The sequence below is a fragment of the Hylobates moloch genome, unplaced genomic scaffold, assembly GCF_009828535.3.
Source record: "Hylobates moloch isolate HMO894 unplaced genomic scaffold, HMol_V3 SCAFFOLD_4, whole genome shotgun sequence".
Taxonomy (NCBI): Eukaryota; Metazoa; Chordata; class Mammalia; order Primates; family Hylobatidae; genus Hylobates; species Hylobates moloch.
The window spans coordinates 33795749-33814577 of record NW_026652279.1 but is presented as its reverse complement, the minus strand read 5'-3'; the positions used below and the strand labels follow the sequence as shown (position 1 = coordinate 33814577).

General features: G+C 43.7%; 1 protein-coding gene across 2 annotated transcripts in view; it reads left to right on the top strand.

Moving 5' to 3' along the window:
- EEFSEC (eukaryotic elongation factor, selenocysteine-tRNA specific) overlaps positions 1 to 18829 on the top strand; it is a 256687-nt gene that overhangs the window by 87739 nt on the left and 150119 nt on the right. For both annotated transcript variants that reach the window (XM_032149870.2, XM_058437362.1), the window contains exon 2: positions 6287 to 6494. In XM_032149870.2, the coding sequence (XP_032005761.1) occupies positions 6287 to 6494 (208 nt within the window). The remainder of the gene's footprint in view (positions 1 to 6286; positions 6495 to 18829) is intronic.

Genomic DNA, 18829 nt, shown 5'->3' with positions numbered 1-18829 from the left:
AGCCCATGCTGAGGAGGACAGGCTGGACACTGCTGGTTAGTCCCACACCTTCCTGGTACCAGTAGGAATTTGAGAGGGAAAGTCCAGGCTTACCCTGTTTCAGGAAAACTGCAGAAGGAGGAAAACTAATTCTCCTTAAAACTGATTTTCTCCTTGATCTCTCTGCAGAATGGGCTACAATGTAACTGAAGGCTTGCTGCCTTCCCATCCCCTGCCCTTGGCAGAGAGTCAGGGTTGGGACAGCTGCAACCTGTGTTGGATGGAGCCTGATCAATCCTGGGTTCTTGCCCCTAGTTGGGTGGCTTTGGGCAAGTTATTTAACCTGCCTCAGCCTCAGTCTTCTTACCGATGTAATGAGGAGATAGGCAATACATTGAATAAATGAATAAAAACAGCTGCAATAATGATATCATCTGGTGATTATAAGGCTGTCACCCTGGAGTCTGAGAAGCTGTGTTCTGAAGTGGGGACCTCTGAAACCTACCCGTTTTGTCCTGGAACACCCACAGGGGGCTTGTACAGAGCAATTGTTTTATTCTGGACATAAGATCTTGCTGCTCAGAGTTTCAGGGTACTGTTGTAGAGCAAAATCAGTAGATTGAGTTCAAATCCCTCTGAATCCTTGCTCCTTGACCTGACTTGATTACTTCACCTCTCTGAGCCTTTGTTCTCCCTCTCTCTCTTTTTTTTTTTTTTTTTGAGACAGAGTCTCACTCTGTCACCCAGGCTGGAGTACAGTGGTGTAATCAGGCCTTGACCTGCGGCCTTGACCTCTCTGGGCTTAGGTGATCATCCTACCTCAGCCTCCCAAGTAGCTGGGATTACAGGCATGCACCACTATGCCCAGCTAATTTTTGTATTTTTTGTAGAGACAGGGTTTTACTATGTAGCCTCATACTGGTCTCAAACTTCTGAGCTCAAGCGATTCGCCCACCTCAGCCTCCCAAAGTGCTGGAATTACAGACGTGTGCCACCACGCTGAACAAATTTTTGTATTTTTGTAGAGATGGGGTTTCACTATGTTTCCCAGGCTGGTCTTGAACTCCTGAGCTCAAGTGATCTGCCCACTTTAGCCTCCCAAAGTGCTGGGGTTACAGACCCAGCCTGTTTTCCCATTTGTAATACCCATATTGCAGAGTTGGTGTTGAGATGCAGGTAAGAAGAGATGAAGACATGTAGACCACCACTGTGCATATCATAATAGCAGTTGTAGAAGTAAAAACCATGGTAACAGCTAATATAATTGAGGATTTCATATATCTAGGCACTGTTGTAAACCCTTTACATATCTGATCTCATTGAATCTTCAGTGTAATCCAATAACATAGGCAGTATCATCGTCCTTGTATAAGATGAGGAGGCGAGGCACAGAGAGAGTTAATGTATTTGGCAAATGGTCATAATAATAGAGGATATTAATTGCGACTGCAGTTTTATATTGTTGATAGAATGTATTTACATTGTTCAATGAATATTTAAAAAGTCACCAGTCAAAAACAAATTTTGGCCAGGCACAGTGGCTCACGCCCATAATCCTAGTTGCACTTTGGGAGGCTGAGGTGGGAGGATCTCTTGAGGCCAGGAGTTCAAGACCAGCCTGGGCAACATAGCAAGACTCCAACTCTACAAAAAAATTTAAAAAATAAGCTGGGTATGGTGGCATGCACCTGTAGTCCCAGCTACTTGGGAGACTAGGGCAGGAGGGTCGTATGAGCCCAAGAATTCAAGGCTGCAGTGAGCTATGATTGCACCACTGCACTCCAGCCTGGGCAACAGTAAGACACTGCCTCTAAAATTAAAAAAAATAAAAATAAAAAATAACAAATAATGGCACACATTTACCTACGTAAAAAACCTGGTCATCCTGCACATGTACCCCTGAACTTAAAATATAAGTTGGAAATAAAATTTTTTTTCTTTGTTTTAAATGTAATATTATTTCTCCTTCTTATAATGCCCATAGCTTTGATTTTTTTAAAAAAAATCTGATTTTGAGGTTGCTAAAATATGTTCAAAGTATAATGTTAAGTTTCTCCAGCTGAAATATTTTTTTTCTGAACATATTTTATTCCTTCAGTCCCAAAAGGAAAATTACACCTCACAGATAACTTATACTTTGTTAAATGCTGGCTCTTGTAAGTTTTTCATTATTTTTGAAATGATTAAGATATATAATTTACAGAATTGGAAATTGGAATTTTTAAATGTACTGAGAAACTTTAACCCTATTATAATTATTCTGCAAATCTTTTAAGGATACTACAGTCAGTACAACTAGATGAAAAACTCTGATAGACTGGGTAATATAGAGGATCATTTATAAGCCTCGATTTTTTTGTCTTGTGTTTCCCACCCACTCACTCACTATGTCCCTCTAGTCTCAGAGCGATTTCCTACCCTGGGTTCATGGGAATTGGGAAGGACACTGTTTGATTCATTCTATGAAAATACTAGGGATTTTGAAAAAGGCAAGACAGGCCAGTTGTGTCACTTCCTGTCGTCTGATCAAAAGTTTGATGAAGAAAAGAAAATAACTGAGAGCTGCTGCCAGGCAGCAGGCAGTTGCCTGGTGATGACCCTGGGTTTCCAGTGCTACTCTGGTTCCCAGTGTGGCCAGTCAAGTCCCTCTGACCTCTGGGCTCCTTAGAAGTCCCTGGTGCTGGCTGCGCTGCAGAGGGTCCGCTCAAGAGCCTGCCTTTTGGAACAAAGACGGCTTATGGATGCCGGATCAGGCTGCAGATGAAATCCCAACTAGCTCCTGAGTGTTTGGGTTCTATCTGTGATTAGTTTTCTGGGTCTGTCAATCAGTTTCATTTCCCATCCACAGGATCTCAATAGGCGTGAGAAGCAAGAGGGCCTGATGCGTGGAGCACATGAGTCATTCCCCTAGTGGATAGCTGTGTATACCAATAGGAAATCGACTGTTGAAGAAGAGGAACAGATTCCTGGTGAATAAAGTGGAAGAGGCAGGGATATGGACATTTGCTGCATTAGTCCAACAATGATGTATTAAGCTGTGCACAAGCTGGGTCTTGTGCTGTGAATACAGATTGAAAACCCAGGCCTTGGTTATGAACCCTCAGCATGGAACTGGGTGGGGCATCAAGGATTAGGGGCAAGTGAACCTGGAGCAGGTGTTCTGGGCAAAGCAGGAGCAGGGGCAAAGGCAAGGAAGGGAAAGAGGCGAGAGTCCACCTGGGTCCTACCTTGATCTTTAGATGGGAAGTGGGAGAGTTGATGGGGGGAGGGGGGGAGATTGTGGGCTGGGTCCCCACTGGGCAGGGCGGGCTGTGTGGCGTGGGAGTTAAGAACCTGGGCACCAGGGTTCAGATCTCTTCTCTGCCACCTCCCTGCTGTATAACCATGAGCAGTCAACAGACTTCCCTAAAGCCTCGACTTCCTCATCTATAAAGTAGGGGCTAGGTAGTGGCAGGTGTTTAAGTTCTAGAGGGAACTTGGATAGTTAGAATTACTCTGGAGAAGTCCTTAAGGAACCCATGAGGTTGAGTGGCCTTGGTCCTGTGGGCACAGCTTCGCCCACCAGAGAGGGAGGCCTGTGGGGCTGGTGCAGGATCCATTCTGCTGTGAAGGTGGAGACAGGAAAACAGGCTGAGCCCCCAACATGTTTCTCCCTCCTTGTTCCCTGATGGGCTTTATCTCATCCTACCTCAAGACCCAGTCTCACAGCCCTGTGGCCAGTTCCCAGATTTACTGATGGTTAGGACCCGGAAGACAGTTGGGTGTATCTTTTGGGTAGGGAAGGCTTGGGCTCGGCTTGTGTGAGGGAGGCATGAGTGTCATGGGGCCATGGGAAGAGGGCGAAAAGCCCAGGAAAGGGTTTGTGGAGCACACAGCATGGTGCTTGGGACAAGGTGAGTGGGAAGCAACTGGTAGTTAGAAAACAGGGAGCCTCCCGAAGCCACACTGGGGAGTCTTTTTTTTTCTTTTTCAGAGGACAGTGGGGCTCTTAGCATGAGAAGGTCATGGTCAGGTCTGTGTTTTATTGTACTATTTATTTATTTATTTACTTAAAATTATAATTTTATTTTAGAACAGATACTACACATCCCTGTTTAAAATGAAAAGGAACTGAAGAATGTACAGAGAATTTCCTTCCTACTCATCTTCTGTCTCCCAGCAGACAACCAAGTCATTAGTTTCTTTTGCATTCCCTCAGAGATATTTTATCTGTGTAGAAGCAAATACTTATTCAATATGTGACACCCACACACGTGCACACACATACACGCACACGTATATCTTATCCCCTTTTCAACACAAATCACACTCTGCACATTGTGCTTTGCCCTTCTCACTCCGCCTTGGATATCATTTCATAGTGGTATATAAAGAGCTTCTTCATTCTTTTAAATGGGTGTATAGTATTCTGTCATGGCATTAGAGCATTATATTCTTATTTTCAACCTGTCCCCTGCTGATGGACATTTACCTAGTTTCCAATGTTAGCTGTAACAAACATGCTGCTTGGCTGGGTCAAAGATTTTGTGCCTCTGTAGTGGTTATACCAGTTAACCCCCGACCCCCGCTCCTGCCCAGCAGTATATGAATCAGTTACATATTTTTAGAAAGTGCCTTTGGGAAGGCTGTTTGGAGGATGGAGTTTGGAGGGCCACATCTGAGCTGCAGCAGCCCGTTAGGGACTAGCCAACATGAGCCTGCCATGGGCTATGGGAACTGGAGCTGGAACAGAGAAGGAGTCCAGAGGAGAGTTGGTAATTCAGTAGCTATGAGAGGGAGTCTATCAGATGAGTCGAGTCTGTTTTTAATAGTCTATCCTGTTCATGGTAGATGATAGAGTCAGTGTCCATCCTCTCTGTAGCTGTAGCAGAGACCTGGGCCCTCCTGCCCCTTGACCTGGCAGGGGAGATGCTACTGCTGCTCCTGCATGCACCTGAGCCTAGCCCTGTGGCCCCAGCTGGCAGGATGAGGAGAGGAGGCTGGACAGGGAGAAGCAGAGTGGGAGACAGGAGGGTTGGGGCATGTCTAGGTCTACCTGAAGTCAGAGAGACACACCGTTCTGTGGGAGGCCAGAGGAGTGTCACAGGACAGGGGTGACCAAGAGGCCTCTTGTAACAGTGGGAAGAATTCTTCAGCAGTGGTGTCAGGAGCCCTGATTTCTAGTGTCTTCAATACTAGTTGGCTGTGTGATCTAGAGCACATGACCTAGACCCATGTCTCTGAGTCTCCATTTCTTCATCTGAAACATAAGGTTACTGGAGATTAAGTAAGCTGACCTAGTGTGCATAGTCAGAGTGCCCGAAAAAAGAAAGGCCCTCCCTCCTCCATGCCTTCCCTCTATCCCCAGCAGTGGGATAGAGTCAGCATCATCAGAATCATTCACAGAGCAGTCTCCTCTGCATTGCCAATGACCATTATCTGATCCTGAAAAATGCTTCATGGGCATTCTTATAAACTCAAAATGTAATTATTCTTCATTTTAATAGGGAAAATGTTTGTATATTCCTGCAGTATGAAGTTACACCCTTCTTGTTGAAATGACTCAAAACCCGTTAAAAAGGAAACAGTCACTTCACTGGCTAACATTATGTTCCTGACATGATTTATAGCAGTTTCCCTTCATTCACTTTCTGTAACTTGTCTATCTACCTGCTGTTGTTCAGCTCAGGTGTGCTGTACAGTAGGATGATGCTCACAAGTGCGCACACGCACATACACACACGCACACAAACGTTCAGTACTTAGCGATTATGACACAGAACCTTAGATACTCCTAACACCCCAGAAGGAATAGGAGTGAGCCACAGCACTGTGAGGAAAAGATGCTGTCCACTCCCTAATCCTCCCCCTTCTACCCCCTCTACTTTCTCAGTCTTCTCTCATTTCTTAGCAAGGGCAAGTATCTAGCCATTTGCCAAGCCTAGTATGAAACTTTTTTTTTTCTCCCTGCTGAGACATTTCTTCCTCTGTCAAATGGAATGAAAGTGATTAGGATTGGTGCAATAGAAAGGCATGGGTTTTGGAGTTAGACGAACCTATACCTAAACCCAGCCCTGTTGCGTGTTAGCAGTGAGATGCTGGGCAAACTCTCTGTGTTTTGTGGGCTTCCATTTCCTCATCTGTCATGGCAGTTCTGAAGCTTCAGGTCCAAGTGCCTAGCACAGGGCCTGCAGCCAGGAGCTGTGTAGTCACCATTTATTCCACTTTGCTCACTTTTACTGCAGTGCTTTGACCTGGGGCATTGGGCAACTTTCTGTGGGGCTCACCACCCCTTTTCCCTTTCTAACCTTCTCTTCTCTTATTCCAGGGGCCCAGATCATTGATCTGATGATGCTGGTCATCGATGTGACCAAGGGGATGCAGACCCAGTCAGCGGAATGCCTTGTGATCGGCCAGATTGCCTGCCAGAAGCTGGTCGTGGTGCTGAACAAAACAGACCTCTTAGCTGAAGGAAAGAGACAGGCAGCAATTGATAAAATGACCAAGAAAATGCAGAAGACCCTAGAGAACACCAAGTAGGTCTGCTAATGAGAGCAATGTTCGCTGCATAAGAAGGCTTCTGGGGCCTCCCATGTTCATTTCACAAACATGAATTGGACAGGCAGGTGTCAGCCTCCCGTCCTAGTAAGTGGGATCTCAACCTGGCATTTGCCAGGGCTGCATTAAATCAGGTAAAGGCTAACGTGTTTTTAAAAGAGGCCAAAAACCACAGGAGCATAAAGAAACTAGAATTTGATGAGGCACAAGCACTTCTGTGTCTCAGCTCACAGGAAGGAGAAGGAACACAGGGACTCTGTGCCCAGTGTGCAAGGCCTGGACCAGCAAGGGTTCAGATCCTTTTTACTTAGATTGTCTTGATAAAAACTTAGTCCCGCCTACATATATTGGCCATACTTTGGTGCAAGAGAGGCTAGGACTGTGTTCTCTTGCTATCTGCTTCTCTACAACTTGATTATCGAAAGGGGAAGATGAATTTTGGTAGATGACTGGTTGTTTCTGTTACAGAAGCTTGTAAGATTGGGTGGACAGACAGACGGATGGTTGTTGCTGCTGGAAGCCAGACTAGGAAACACCAAATCACAAAGGACCTTTTTAGCATCTTCTGCCAAGGAGTTTATAGTTTTATCTTGTGGAAAGTAGGAAGTTATTAAGGAATTTTATGCAAGGGGTGGCTAGATGAGGTTTTTCATTAGGAGATCACTGGCTGCAGGTGGAAGGAAGGCTGGCATGGTGAGGAGGACCGAGGAGGAGGAGGAGAAGGAGCAGCAGAGGCTACTGAACTGTAGTGGTTTTACCAGGGAGAGAAAGTGTTGCTCTGAGTTGAGGCAGAGCATGGACGGAGGAGGTGGCTTGGGGAGATATCTAGCAGGAGAATCCACAGCCCTGGTGAAGCAATTCTCCTGGATCACAGTAAGTGTGGAAGAAAGCTGGCAGTGCTACCAATAAGGGCAGGGGAGCGGGAGGCACAGGGGGACTGTGAGACAGAAAGCCACCTGGTTGCTCAGGCAGCCACAGGAATGACTAATTCTGATGTGGTCAAGAAAATGAGAAAATGTCCTTGTTGAGCACAGTGTTGACAGACCTCATTGTTTTATCAATTTCTCTCTTCCTCTCTAGGCCAGTCCGTTTTGATCAATACTAAATAGCGGTCACTGGGAGACAGGGATGCCTCCTCTTTGCTATGCAGCCTGAGACAATATCCTGCCACTTCCATCTCTCCTTCTTCTGCCCATGGAGGGCAAGCAAGTAGAGAGTGTTTTTGTTTCCCTGTCATAAAGATTGATATGCTTTCCCATTTATGATTTTTTTTTCAGATCCAACACCTGCAGCTCTCCCTCAGAATTCTCAAGTTGGTTAAATTAAAGCTCCAGCCCTGTGAATGGGCCAAATATGTCATAAAAGATTTCCTAGCGCTGCCTTTTGTTAGCAAAATTCATCAATCCGATAAAATCGACACATTTAGATAAGTGTTGCATAAGAATTCAGACATTGTTATTCCCAGCGGAAGTGGATATGAGACTGTAAAAAGGAAGATAAAAAATTATATCTTCTTTTTAGTGAGTTATTTGATCTCCCTGTCGTTTTATTTACTTGTCAGAAAAGGAAGAACAGGTCTTTTGGACTCCCGCATAAAAACCCAGTACAACCTCAGTACTCAGATACAACCTCAGTATCTTTACTATAGAAATGGGACCTTCAGGGAAGGGCTTAGGGTACGTTTAAGTGTTAATTAATAGTAATAGTTTTGATTAATTAAATTTAAGGAAAATTCTCATTTGCTTGTGAAAATTACTATTTCTATTTTAGTGTATTGGTTGAAGGTCAAATTATGGACTTTATCACACATCCAGAGGAAATTGTCCATCTAAGGGTCCGTGGAAGCCCCTCCTGCCCTCATCCAGCACCAGCAGGCTGCTAGGGAAAGGAGAGGATTGTCACCCTGACGGGTTGTAATCAGTGGACATGTGACCTACTGAACATTAGCTTTTACCTCCATGAAGCAAAGAACTTCTTTTAATTATTTTAAGTGACTATTTCCTTTTCTTATGTTCCCTTGTTAAGTAAACCCTTCATAAATGCCAGTCCAGATGCAAAGAAACTTTCTGTCTACTTTCTGTCTATAAAGGGAAAATGTGGACTGGTACATGATAGAACCATGTACCTATCAAACCCAAAAAGTGTTCAAAAGATTAAATGTATTTTTTTCTGTCCTAAGAGTAACCGAAAGAAAACTTGGAAAATAGAGAAAAGTGGTTAAAAGAAAGAAGAGCCCACCCAAAGATTTCTTTTCTCAAATGGCAGCTGCTGGCACTTTTGGGTTTTTTCATTTCTTTTTCTTTTTAACTATGTGTAGTATTGCCCCCACTTTCTCTTCCACATTTTTTTACTGTGGTAAAATACATATAATATAATGTTTATCATTTTAGCCACATGTAAGTGTATAATTCAGAGCTATCAAATACATTCACAGTGCTGTATACCCGTCCCCACTATATATACCCCAAACTTTTTCATGACCCCCAACATAAACTCTGTATCCATTAAGCAATAACTCCCCTTTCTCCCTTCCCCCAACCCCGGGAACCTCTATTCTGCTTCTCATGTCTATGAAGTTGCCTGTTCTAGGTACCTTTTATCAGTGGAATAATATACTATTTGGCCTTTTGTGTCTGAATTATTTCACTTAGCATAATGTTTTTAAGGTCCATCCATATTGTAACATGTGTCAGAATTTCACTGCTTTTTGTGGTTGCATAGTGTTTTATTATGTCTATATACCACATTTTATTTATCCATTCTTCTGTTGGTAGACACTTGGGTTGCTTCCTGGCTATTGTGAATAATGCTGCTATGAACTTGGATGTATAGATATTTATTCAATTTTCTGCTTTCAGTTCCTCTCAGTATATCCTAGGAGGTATGAAGTGGTATATCATCATAGTTTTCATTTGCATTTCCCTAGTTACTAATGATATTGAGCATCTTTTCATGGTTTAATGGCCATTTGTGTATCTTTTTTTGAAAAATATCTATTCAAGTCCTTTGTATATTTTTAGGTTGGGTTGTTTTCTGTTGTTGTTGTTGAATTGTAGTAGTTATTTATGTATTCTGGACATTAATCCCTTGTCAGAGATATGATTTGCAAATATTTTCTCCTGTTTTGTAGATTGTCTTTTTACTTCGTTGATAGTGTCCTTTGATACACAAAACTTCCTAATTTGGATGAAGTCCAATTTATCATTTTTTTTAATTGCCTGTGCTTTTGGAGTCATATCCATGAAACTGTTGCCAAATCCTGTGTCATGAAGAGTTTTATCCAGTGTTTTTTTCTAAGAATTTTGTAGCTTTAGCTCTTAAGTTTAGGTCTTTGATCCATTTTGAGTTAATTTTTGTATATGATGTAAGTTAAGGGTTCAACTTCATTATTTTGCATGTGGATATCCAGTTTTCCAAGCACTTTTGTTGAAAAGATTGTCTTTTCCCCTTTTAACTTTGTAAAAAATCAATTGACCATATATGTGTGGGTTTATTTCTAGGCTTTCTGTTCCATTCCATTGGTCTATATGTCTGTTCTTAGGCTAGTGCCACACTGCTTTGATGTCTGTAGTTTTGTAGTAAGTTTCAAAGTCAGAAAGTATGACTCTTCTATCTTTGTTCTTTTTCAAGATTATTTTGGCTGTTTGGGGCTCCTTGCAGTTCCACATGGATTTGAGAATCTGCTTTTCCATTTCTGTGGAAAGGTTGTTGGAATTTTGATAGGTATTGCATTGAATCTGTAGATCTCTTTGGGTAGTATTGACATCTTAACAGCATTAAATCTTCTAATCCATGAACCGTAGGCTATGTTTTTGTTTAAGTCATCTTTAGTTTTTTTAGTTTTTTTTTTTTTTAGCAATGTTTTGTACTTTTAGCATACAAGGCTTTTGTCTCTTCGATTTATTCCTAAGTATTGGATTCTTTTAGAGGCCACTGTAAAGGAATTATTTTCTTAATTTATTTTGGATTGTTCATTGCTGGTGGATAGAAACACACCTGATTTTTGAACTTGTTCCCTGCAACTTTGCTGAGTCCTCCCCCAGCCTTTTCTTTACATATAATTGTAGCCATGAGGCATGCACATTTTTATTTCTGCTTTTATTACTTAACATTTTACATAGCATTTGCTCATGTAACCACCACTCTGTTGACCTACTAGACTGGCTTAATTTTCTGTTCTTAAAAATAAAGCCTTAAGGTGAACATCTTTGTACGTCATTAAACTGTATTTTCACTTTTTTCCTCATGATAGATTTGCAGGTGTGAGATTATTAGATCAAGGGGTCTGAACATTTCTAAACATTTTGCTGTGCATTGCCATATTATTTTCCGGAAGTGTTCTACCATTTTACACAGGTGTCAGCAGATTACTTGGGTTTATAATTTTAAAGTATACTTAAAACTTAGTAGAAAATAGTGTTTTAGTAGAAATGGTAACTTAGTAGAAATGATATTTTATTCTTGTTTTAATTTGTGGTTCTTTATTTCCTTAAGTGTTTTGAACAGTTGTGCTTTTGTATGTGTGAATTATGCCCATGTAAAAATTTTGTCTGTTTGCCTCTTGCAATTTTAATTTTTTTTTAATTTTCGGGAGTGTTTAATATTAGTAAAGATATTGCTATTAACCCTTCTATCATATTTGCTACAAATAAGTCTTTGGCATTTGTCGTCTTTCCATTTTAGTTGCTTTTTTTGACATGCAGAAGTTTCTAATTTTTATGTAGTCAAACTCTTTGATTGTTTTTCTTTGTGATTTCTTTATCTCTGAAAGCATTTAAAATTACTCTTGCATAAGCATTTATCAATGTTAACAGAAATCAAAATAGAAGATAAAAATGTGCCCACAATCTTCTCAGTGCATCAAATTAAAGTATTTTCCCCCCAGGATCCCTGTCAGTCTTTCCTGCGTGTACATAATTTGAGGTAGTTGTTATCACAGTATTGACACTGTTCTGTGTTCTAGGCGTTTCTGTTTATTTTTCCACTAAATGTTATCATCTGACAGCATCCTTGATACATCATTCCTCCAGACTCCCTTTGTGTTTCTTCCTGCTTTTTAAACACTTTCTATTTCCTTCTGTCTGTTTTAGCCAGAGCCGTCTGTCTGGAGCCCACGAGGGACTCCATTGATCCTGCCTCCCTCCCTGTGAATGGGTTGAATGCCAATCTCAAGGAATTTCTCTGCTACTGAGTGGACTTTGACTAGGTGTGTTTTCCATACTAGCTTTGTGGCTGACTAACTGTGTGTGCTTGGGTGACTCACTCCATCTCTCTCAGCTGCTATTTCTTCCTTTGTAAAAGGGGAGCTGAAAAGTTCAGTCTCATAGCGTTTAATATGAGGGAGCATTTCACATGTAGCCTGGCACACCATGTATGTGTAGGAATAATAGCTGTAACATGTGGAGAACCTGCTGTATACTTGGCACTGTCCTAGGGGTTTCACATACATAGTTCGTGGAATCAGTCGATTCCTTATAGTTTCCTAAGAGGTAGGTTTTGTGTCTGGCTTGACTATTGAGAAAAGTGAGGCTTGATAAATGTTGGCTGCTTTGAATCTACTATCCCAAAGCTAAAATTTATTTATATTATATTTGTTTATATATCTTTATATGGATTATAAATTCATATATATATATATATATATACACACATACACACATACACATATATATTTATCTGAAACTTTTTTCGTGTGCTAACGAACTTCAGCTTGCATACACAGTCAGCATGTCTAGGCCCAGCAAGCACCGCAACATACTGTAGCTGCCAGGGAAGTCTGGAGGAGACAGTGGGATGGCAGGGACAGAAGTCCTTGAATGAGCTCTGGGTCAGCTCCTGCCCGCACTACAGAGCTGTGCAGCTGCCGTCTCTGGCTGGAGCCCCTTGTACTCCTAGAACCCAGACACCAATCCAGTGGCTGCTAAACTCTACTCCCCAGGGCTCCATGGAGCTGGGTCTCCCTTGTACAGCCAGAAGCCAGAGTGCCCTAGTGTGCAGCATGTTCAGGGTGTTGGGAAGGCCAGCTTCTCTTGAGTCTGGGAAAGGGCCAGACACCTGGCCCAACACACTGTTATGTTCTATTACTATATATTGCCCAAAAGGGTTTGGATAAAGATAATTGAATTTCCAAAAGCTTTATAGGTAATCTCTGGAATTCCCCATGCATGTTCCTACGACTCTGTGTCCCTCTGAGCCTCAGGCTCAGGGCGTGGAAGCAGAGCCAGTGTACATGGCTGGGTCTTGGCTCCGTCAGCTCTGCGGATGGAGCCTTCGTGCTAAGAATAGATTTTTCTCCTACCCATCTCTTTCTCCTATGGGAGAGGCCTGGACTCTGGACTCCTGCAGACCAGCCACTTACTCCTTGGCTCCCTGGGCAAGTCGTAGCTTCTCTGAATATGGTACCTGAGCCCCTGCCCATGGACTATTGAGATGGCATGGACACCACCAAGCCTGGTGCCTGGTACAGAGCAGGTCGCAGAGAAGTCTGAGTTCTTTTCCTGCCTTTCCCATTTTCTCTCCCGTGTTTCTTTTCTTCTTCTCTGTCTCTCTTCCTCAGTGTTATTTTTTCCTTTTCCTCTTTCCTTCCCTCTCCTCACTGTTCCTTCCTTTGTGAATTATTTTTACCTCCCTCGTTCCTTCTCCAAGCTCTCTTTTCTCCTGGGTATTGCCTTTCTCAAGGCAAAGACCTAAGCCCCGGTACTTCTGTGGGGGCAGTGTGTCATGTCTGAGCTACTCTAGAACTGATTGACAGGTGGGTCTCTGGCCCTCTTTGGAATCTCCTTACTGAACTGAAATCATCGTGTCACACTGACCTTTGGAGCAATGAGTGGCCCCTGAGATTGTTTAAGTTGCTCTTTAGGGAACTCCAGCCTCCTCGGAGTTACTTCTCTTGTCTTTAAAAGAGAAAAAAATCTGATTTTCTTCAAGGGTTTGCTCCCAACCAGGCCAGGGCAGTGGGGTGAGGTTTCAAAGGCCAGCTGAATTAAGCTCCTCCCAACTGAGGAGCTTCCCGTGCAGTTGGGCAGGAAAGCCTGAGTACCTGGACGGACGATGGTGAAGGTGAGCTAGGGAATTTGCTTTGTGTCGGAGTTAAAGGCCAGAGATGAAGTGGCTCCTCACAGTAGCAAAGGGATTCTGAGGAAGGCAAGTTTGCTTCTGGCTGGGGAGTCAGGAATGAGGACTAACTCTAGAAGGGCATGTGATGACTAAGCAGGGGTGAGGTTCAAAATATGGAGCACAGGCCAGGAACTGGCCACTGGGAAGGGGTGCCGTCATCTGTGGCTGTTGTGCTGGTACAGATGGCTGGTGGTTGCAGCAGTTCCCAGGGCTCCTCGTGAGTTCCAGACAGCACTTTTACACATGTTAACCGATTCAGTCTGGGAGACAACCCTGTGATCTAGGTCATGCCATCTCCTGTTGAACAGGGGAATGGGGGCTGAGTGAGGTGAAATCACATAAACCAGCTGTGGAATGGAAATTAGTCCTAGGTTTCTAGCTGGAATCCTGCCTCAGGCTGCCATTGCCTGAGTGAGGTTTGCCTAGGAGAGGAGGAGAAGGAGGTGAGGGCAACAGTGTGAGCTTGAGTTTTAAAAATCCAGATACCCAGGGCTTTTGCTGAGATGAATCAGTGTGGGGAGACTGGAGCAGACCCCAGAGGGCCTTGTGTACCACCCTGGGCCGGCGCTTCATCCCAGGACAGTCACAGAGTCCTGAGAGTGGGGAGGGGAGAGGGCCAGCACCTCAGAGTGGTGCTGCTGGAAGGTTCTCACAGCTGTGGTCTGTGCACACACTTTGGAGAGCAGTTGGGAGGCCTGGGGTGAGAAGAGCCTGACCCAGAGTGGAACCCATTAAGAATGAAAATCAGCTGGATTGGAGCAAGATCCTAAGAGGAGAACCAATTAGATGCGGTGACTGATGAGAGACATTGGTGACCATGCAGTCAGAGAGGACTAATTCAGAGGCCAGGGCAATGCCATACCATATCAGAGGACAGGAATTAGAGGCCAGGAGGCAGCCTGATGGCAGATGGCAGAGTAGAACTAGAGTGCTGGGAAAGGGGCTTGGCTGGGGATGCAGTTTGGGAGTGGCCCACAAGGGGGCTGTGGCCCCCATGGTCAGCATGCAGGGGAAGAGCTGGCCTCTCTGGCCACTCTTTGGGAAGGCCTGCAGTGGGCACATGAGTGATGAAGAAGGGCCTCTTGGGGACGTGAAGGATAGTCAAGGGCCATGGAAATAAAGGTATGGGGTTGTCAGGAGGGAAGGATGCCACTGCTGGACAGTCACCTGGTCAGATGCCACAGAGGAAAGCGAGTGCAAGGGAAGAGCACTGAGTTGACCACTGGGAGCTGCTCTTGACCTTCAGGAACTTCTTTCTCTGCCATGCTTCCCCGAACCCTGGCCCCTGTTCCTCTTAGTGTCACATAGAATTGGCACCCTGGTCTGGTGCCCCAGCCCCTCACCCCCATTGCTCTTGGGAGCCTTTGTGTATTCGTCGTGCACGTTCCATGGACACTGGAGCAGAGGAAGTGCTTAGTAAATGTCCTGCACTTAAAAGGGAAGGAGACAGAAGTGACCTTGTAAGAAAATCAGCCATAAGCTCTGATGGGTAAACAGAAATGGGATTTGTTTTGAAATATGAGAAGAAGGAGAAATTGGATGTTGATTGAAAGTAGCAGGGTGGGGGTGTCAAGCAAGAGGGCTTTTGTCCCAAGAGGAGAGAAATCTGGGGCTGTAGGAGGCTCTGGATGTGAGTCCAGGGAAGAGCGTGGAGGGGCTGGGGAGCGGGGCCGGGGCTGGGGTGTCAGCATGGGTTCCTGGAAGGCCCGCATAGACCTGGCAGCAAGCTTGGGCTCTTCCCTTCAGGTGCCTCTTCTTGGGCTGGATCCTTCGCCTGGCTTCTGTTTGGGGCCACAGTGGGGGAATGTGAGGGGATGGCCTAGGGTCCGAGGAAGATGAAGGCAGTATTACTCAGAGTGAGGGACGTGCACCACATGTCACACAAGATCCATCTGGGACTGTGCTTGGATGTGGCAAAATTGCAATGAAAGTTAATCCTTCTTCAGTTATCTTTAAATCTCTTTTATTAAGTCAGAAAAATGTCTCAAATTGGTACTGTTGTGTCTTAAAGATTTCCCTAACTTTTTAACCAGGCTCAGTGCCTTCAGCAGGTAATAGTATCTAGCTAGAATTTAATAGCTCTATTTTGTTTTCTTTGTGTTTATTTTTGTAGCTACAGTAGTAGAAGATTTCTTGTCCCCTGAGATTGGACTGTGGTTGGTTAATCAAAAAAGTCCCTTGAAGCAGAGTATCATAAAAAATGACACATTCATGCCTTAAACATAATATTTTAACTTAAAACATATACATGCATATTTATTTAATAAAATCAACAATAAAAGCTGTTACAGAAGAAATACGACATTCGCAGCATTGTGCCTCCCTTTCCTCATCAGCACCAACACACTGGCAGCCAGGCCAGGCTGGTCTGGGGCTTCTTGGCTGCATGTGGATTTGAGTTCTGAATTCGGGCCTGACTCCACTTCTTCAGGCTGTGCTTTTGAAGAATGTTTGGTTTTTGTGTCATTTATAGTTTCAGTTTTCCATGCATGATCACTTACAATCTATATGTTATCTTTAATTCATTTGGTCTGAATACAGTTAAGTAAGCTATATTCTGTATGTTCTTCTTGGTCAGTATGTATGTATGTATTTTTGAGACAGAGTCTCACTTTGTTGCCCAGTCTGGATCTCAGTATAACCTTGAACTCCTGGGCTCAAGCAATCCTTCTGCTTCAGCCTCTTAAGAAGCTGGGACTACAGGCATGCGCTACCACATCTGGCTGATTTTTAACACTTGTTTTATAGATGGGTTCTCTCTGTGTTGCCCAGGCTGGTATAGAACTCCTGGCCTCAAGTGATCCTCCTGCCTCTGCCTCCCAAAGTGCTGGTATTACAGGTGTGAGCCACCATGTCTGGCCCAGAATTTATGTTTTCGAAAGCTCTAGAGTTTGCTGATTTGGCAATAAGGAAAAGTTGTAGTGTGCAGGCTCCAGTTGCATCACTGTGGGCAGCAACTGTGATCATTCTGGCTTTTTCTATCCAAGTGTGGCATACTTTTCTTTACATATGATTGTTTCTCTTGGTCACATCTTCTAGGTTTTTGCAGTTTTCTCAGTGTTGTGGAGGTGCTCTACAGTAAGATTTCCCAGAGAAAGCCTCAGTGACTGGCTTTAATTCTGTTGTGAGTGTTTGAGCAGCAGTTTCCTTCTCTGTGCTCAGGTGCTCTCCAGAGGGTCTCCACAGCTTTGTTCCACCTGCCACTTGCTGGGATATGTTCTGCCCAGCCCGTCTTTTCTTCCAGGATGAGCCCACTAACTAGAGCTCCAAGTCATCTTTCATCTATAAACCACTCCTGAATGCAGTGCACTACCCACAATTTCAGTGAAGCAAGTCTGAGTACAGAATTTTTCTGTTTTCACACAACCTCCTGCAGGTCTTTTATGGTTTTCTTATCCACACCTAATTTAACACCAGATTTTAAGGAGATTTGTCTTTATCACACCTTTCCAGATCATTCAATTTAGTTTTCATAGAAACAGCTATTTTCACACTGTTGTTTCATGATACTAAATTAAATTATGTTGTTACAGTGAAACTTATAACGGGCATTACCAACTTTACAGCATAACCAGGTTCAGCATAAAGGTCAGGAGGCAAAAGTGCAGGAAGTACCCCTTGAGCATGGCCTGTGCGCATCAAGCTGTCTCCCCAGCATGGGGGCTTGGCATGCTAGGAGCCAGGAGCGGGTTTTGCAGAGGGAGTGCAGAGCATTGCCTCATGGATGTCCTTAAAGTGGCCAGTGGTGGGAGGGCTTCTACTCTACCTTTTATTTGTGGAATGTGGTGGTTTTCCATTTAGATAGTGACATGAAATTGCGTTTTAAAATAAATATATTTAAGTAAGAACATTAATTCTTTTAAGGAAAATAAATGAGCAAAGAATAGCTCGGGTGGCACACAAATTTGACAAAGCTTGTGAAGAGGATGTGGGACAATTGGTCTATGTGCAGGTCAACCCTGAGAGAGGAGGAGGAAGGGAGGGAGCAGAGCGACCTTGATGTTTTGTCATCCCCTCTTTGTGCCCAGGCTGGCACTGGGCTCAATCTTCTGGTTTTGTGTTTTGAAAGACCATTGATGCCATCTTCCAGGTCAGTGTCCCTGGGGAGGGGATGCTGGAGGTCGTTCTGGGGATCCCAGCACTGTGGGAAGGACAGGGCTCTGGAATAGGGCTTTTGGGACCAGAGTGCTGAGCTCTGGATTCCTCCTTGCTTCTGCCATTTGCTTCACCTGTGACCCTTTAGCAATCATTTGACCACTCTGTGCCTCAGTTTCCTCATCTCTAAAATGATAATATAATACCTGACATCATTGCTGTGAGGATTAAATGGAGTCATGTGAAAGCATCTAGCCAGGTGCTGTGTGCATGGTGGGTGCTTCACCAATATTTGGAGAATGAATGTATGACTCTGAATGTGGGAATGATGACAGAAGTTCTTCCTACCTCAGAGGGTTGTTAAGAATTCAATAAATTTATGTCTGCAATTTGAAAGTGATAGCAAACTGTCATAATATTGAGTACTATAATTATAGCTATCATATCATTTTTTTGTTGGTTTGAGAACTAAAATTACATATATTTAATGTATGTGATTAAGGGCAAGGGTTTTGTTAATCTGGCTGCAGGACTTAAATATATGTTCCCTGATCCTTGAAGATCAGCTACTTTCCAAATTCTCATATGGATTTGAGAAGAGACACACGCCCCTGCCTCCAACCTAGGCTGATGGAGGATTGTTCTCACGATAGTCTCAGGTGGAAAGTAAACTCAGAATTGGCTTTAAATCACAGCCCCACCACTCATTAGCCTGTGGCCTGGAACAAGCTACCAAAGCTGGCCAAACTTTTAGGACCCTCTTCTATGAAACAGGGGGAGGAAGTATAATACCCACCTTACAGGATTGTGATGAGGAGATGGGGACTGGAAAGCTTCTAGCACAATTGCTTGTACCATTGGTGCTTGGTAAAAGGTCCTGTCTCTTTCTGTCACTCCCACTGTGTTGCATGCTAGACTATATACAGAGAAGCACTTAGAGCAGGCCTCAGTGTCAGGAAGGTAAGGGTGGCTCTTCCTGGAGGAAACAAACCAGGACTAGAAGTGCTACAGAAATGTCTCCTGAAAATACATTGGGTATACAAACAGTTGGAAGTGGTTCAATATTGTATGGCTTACTTATTAAGGCAATACAAATTAAAAT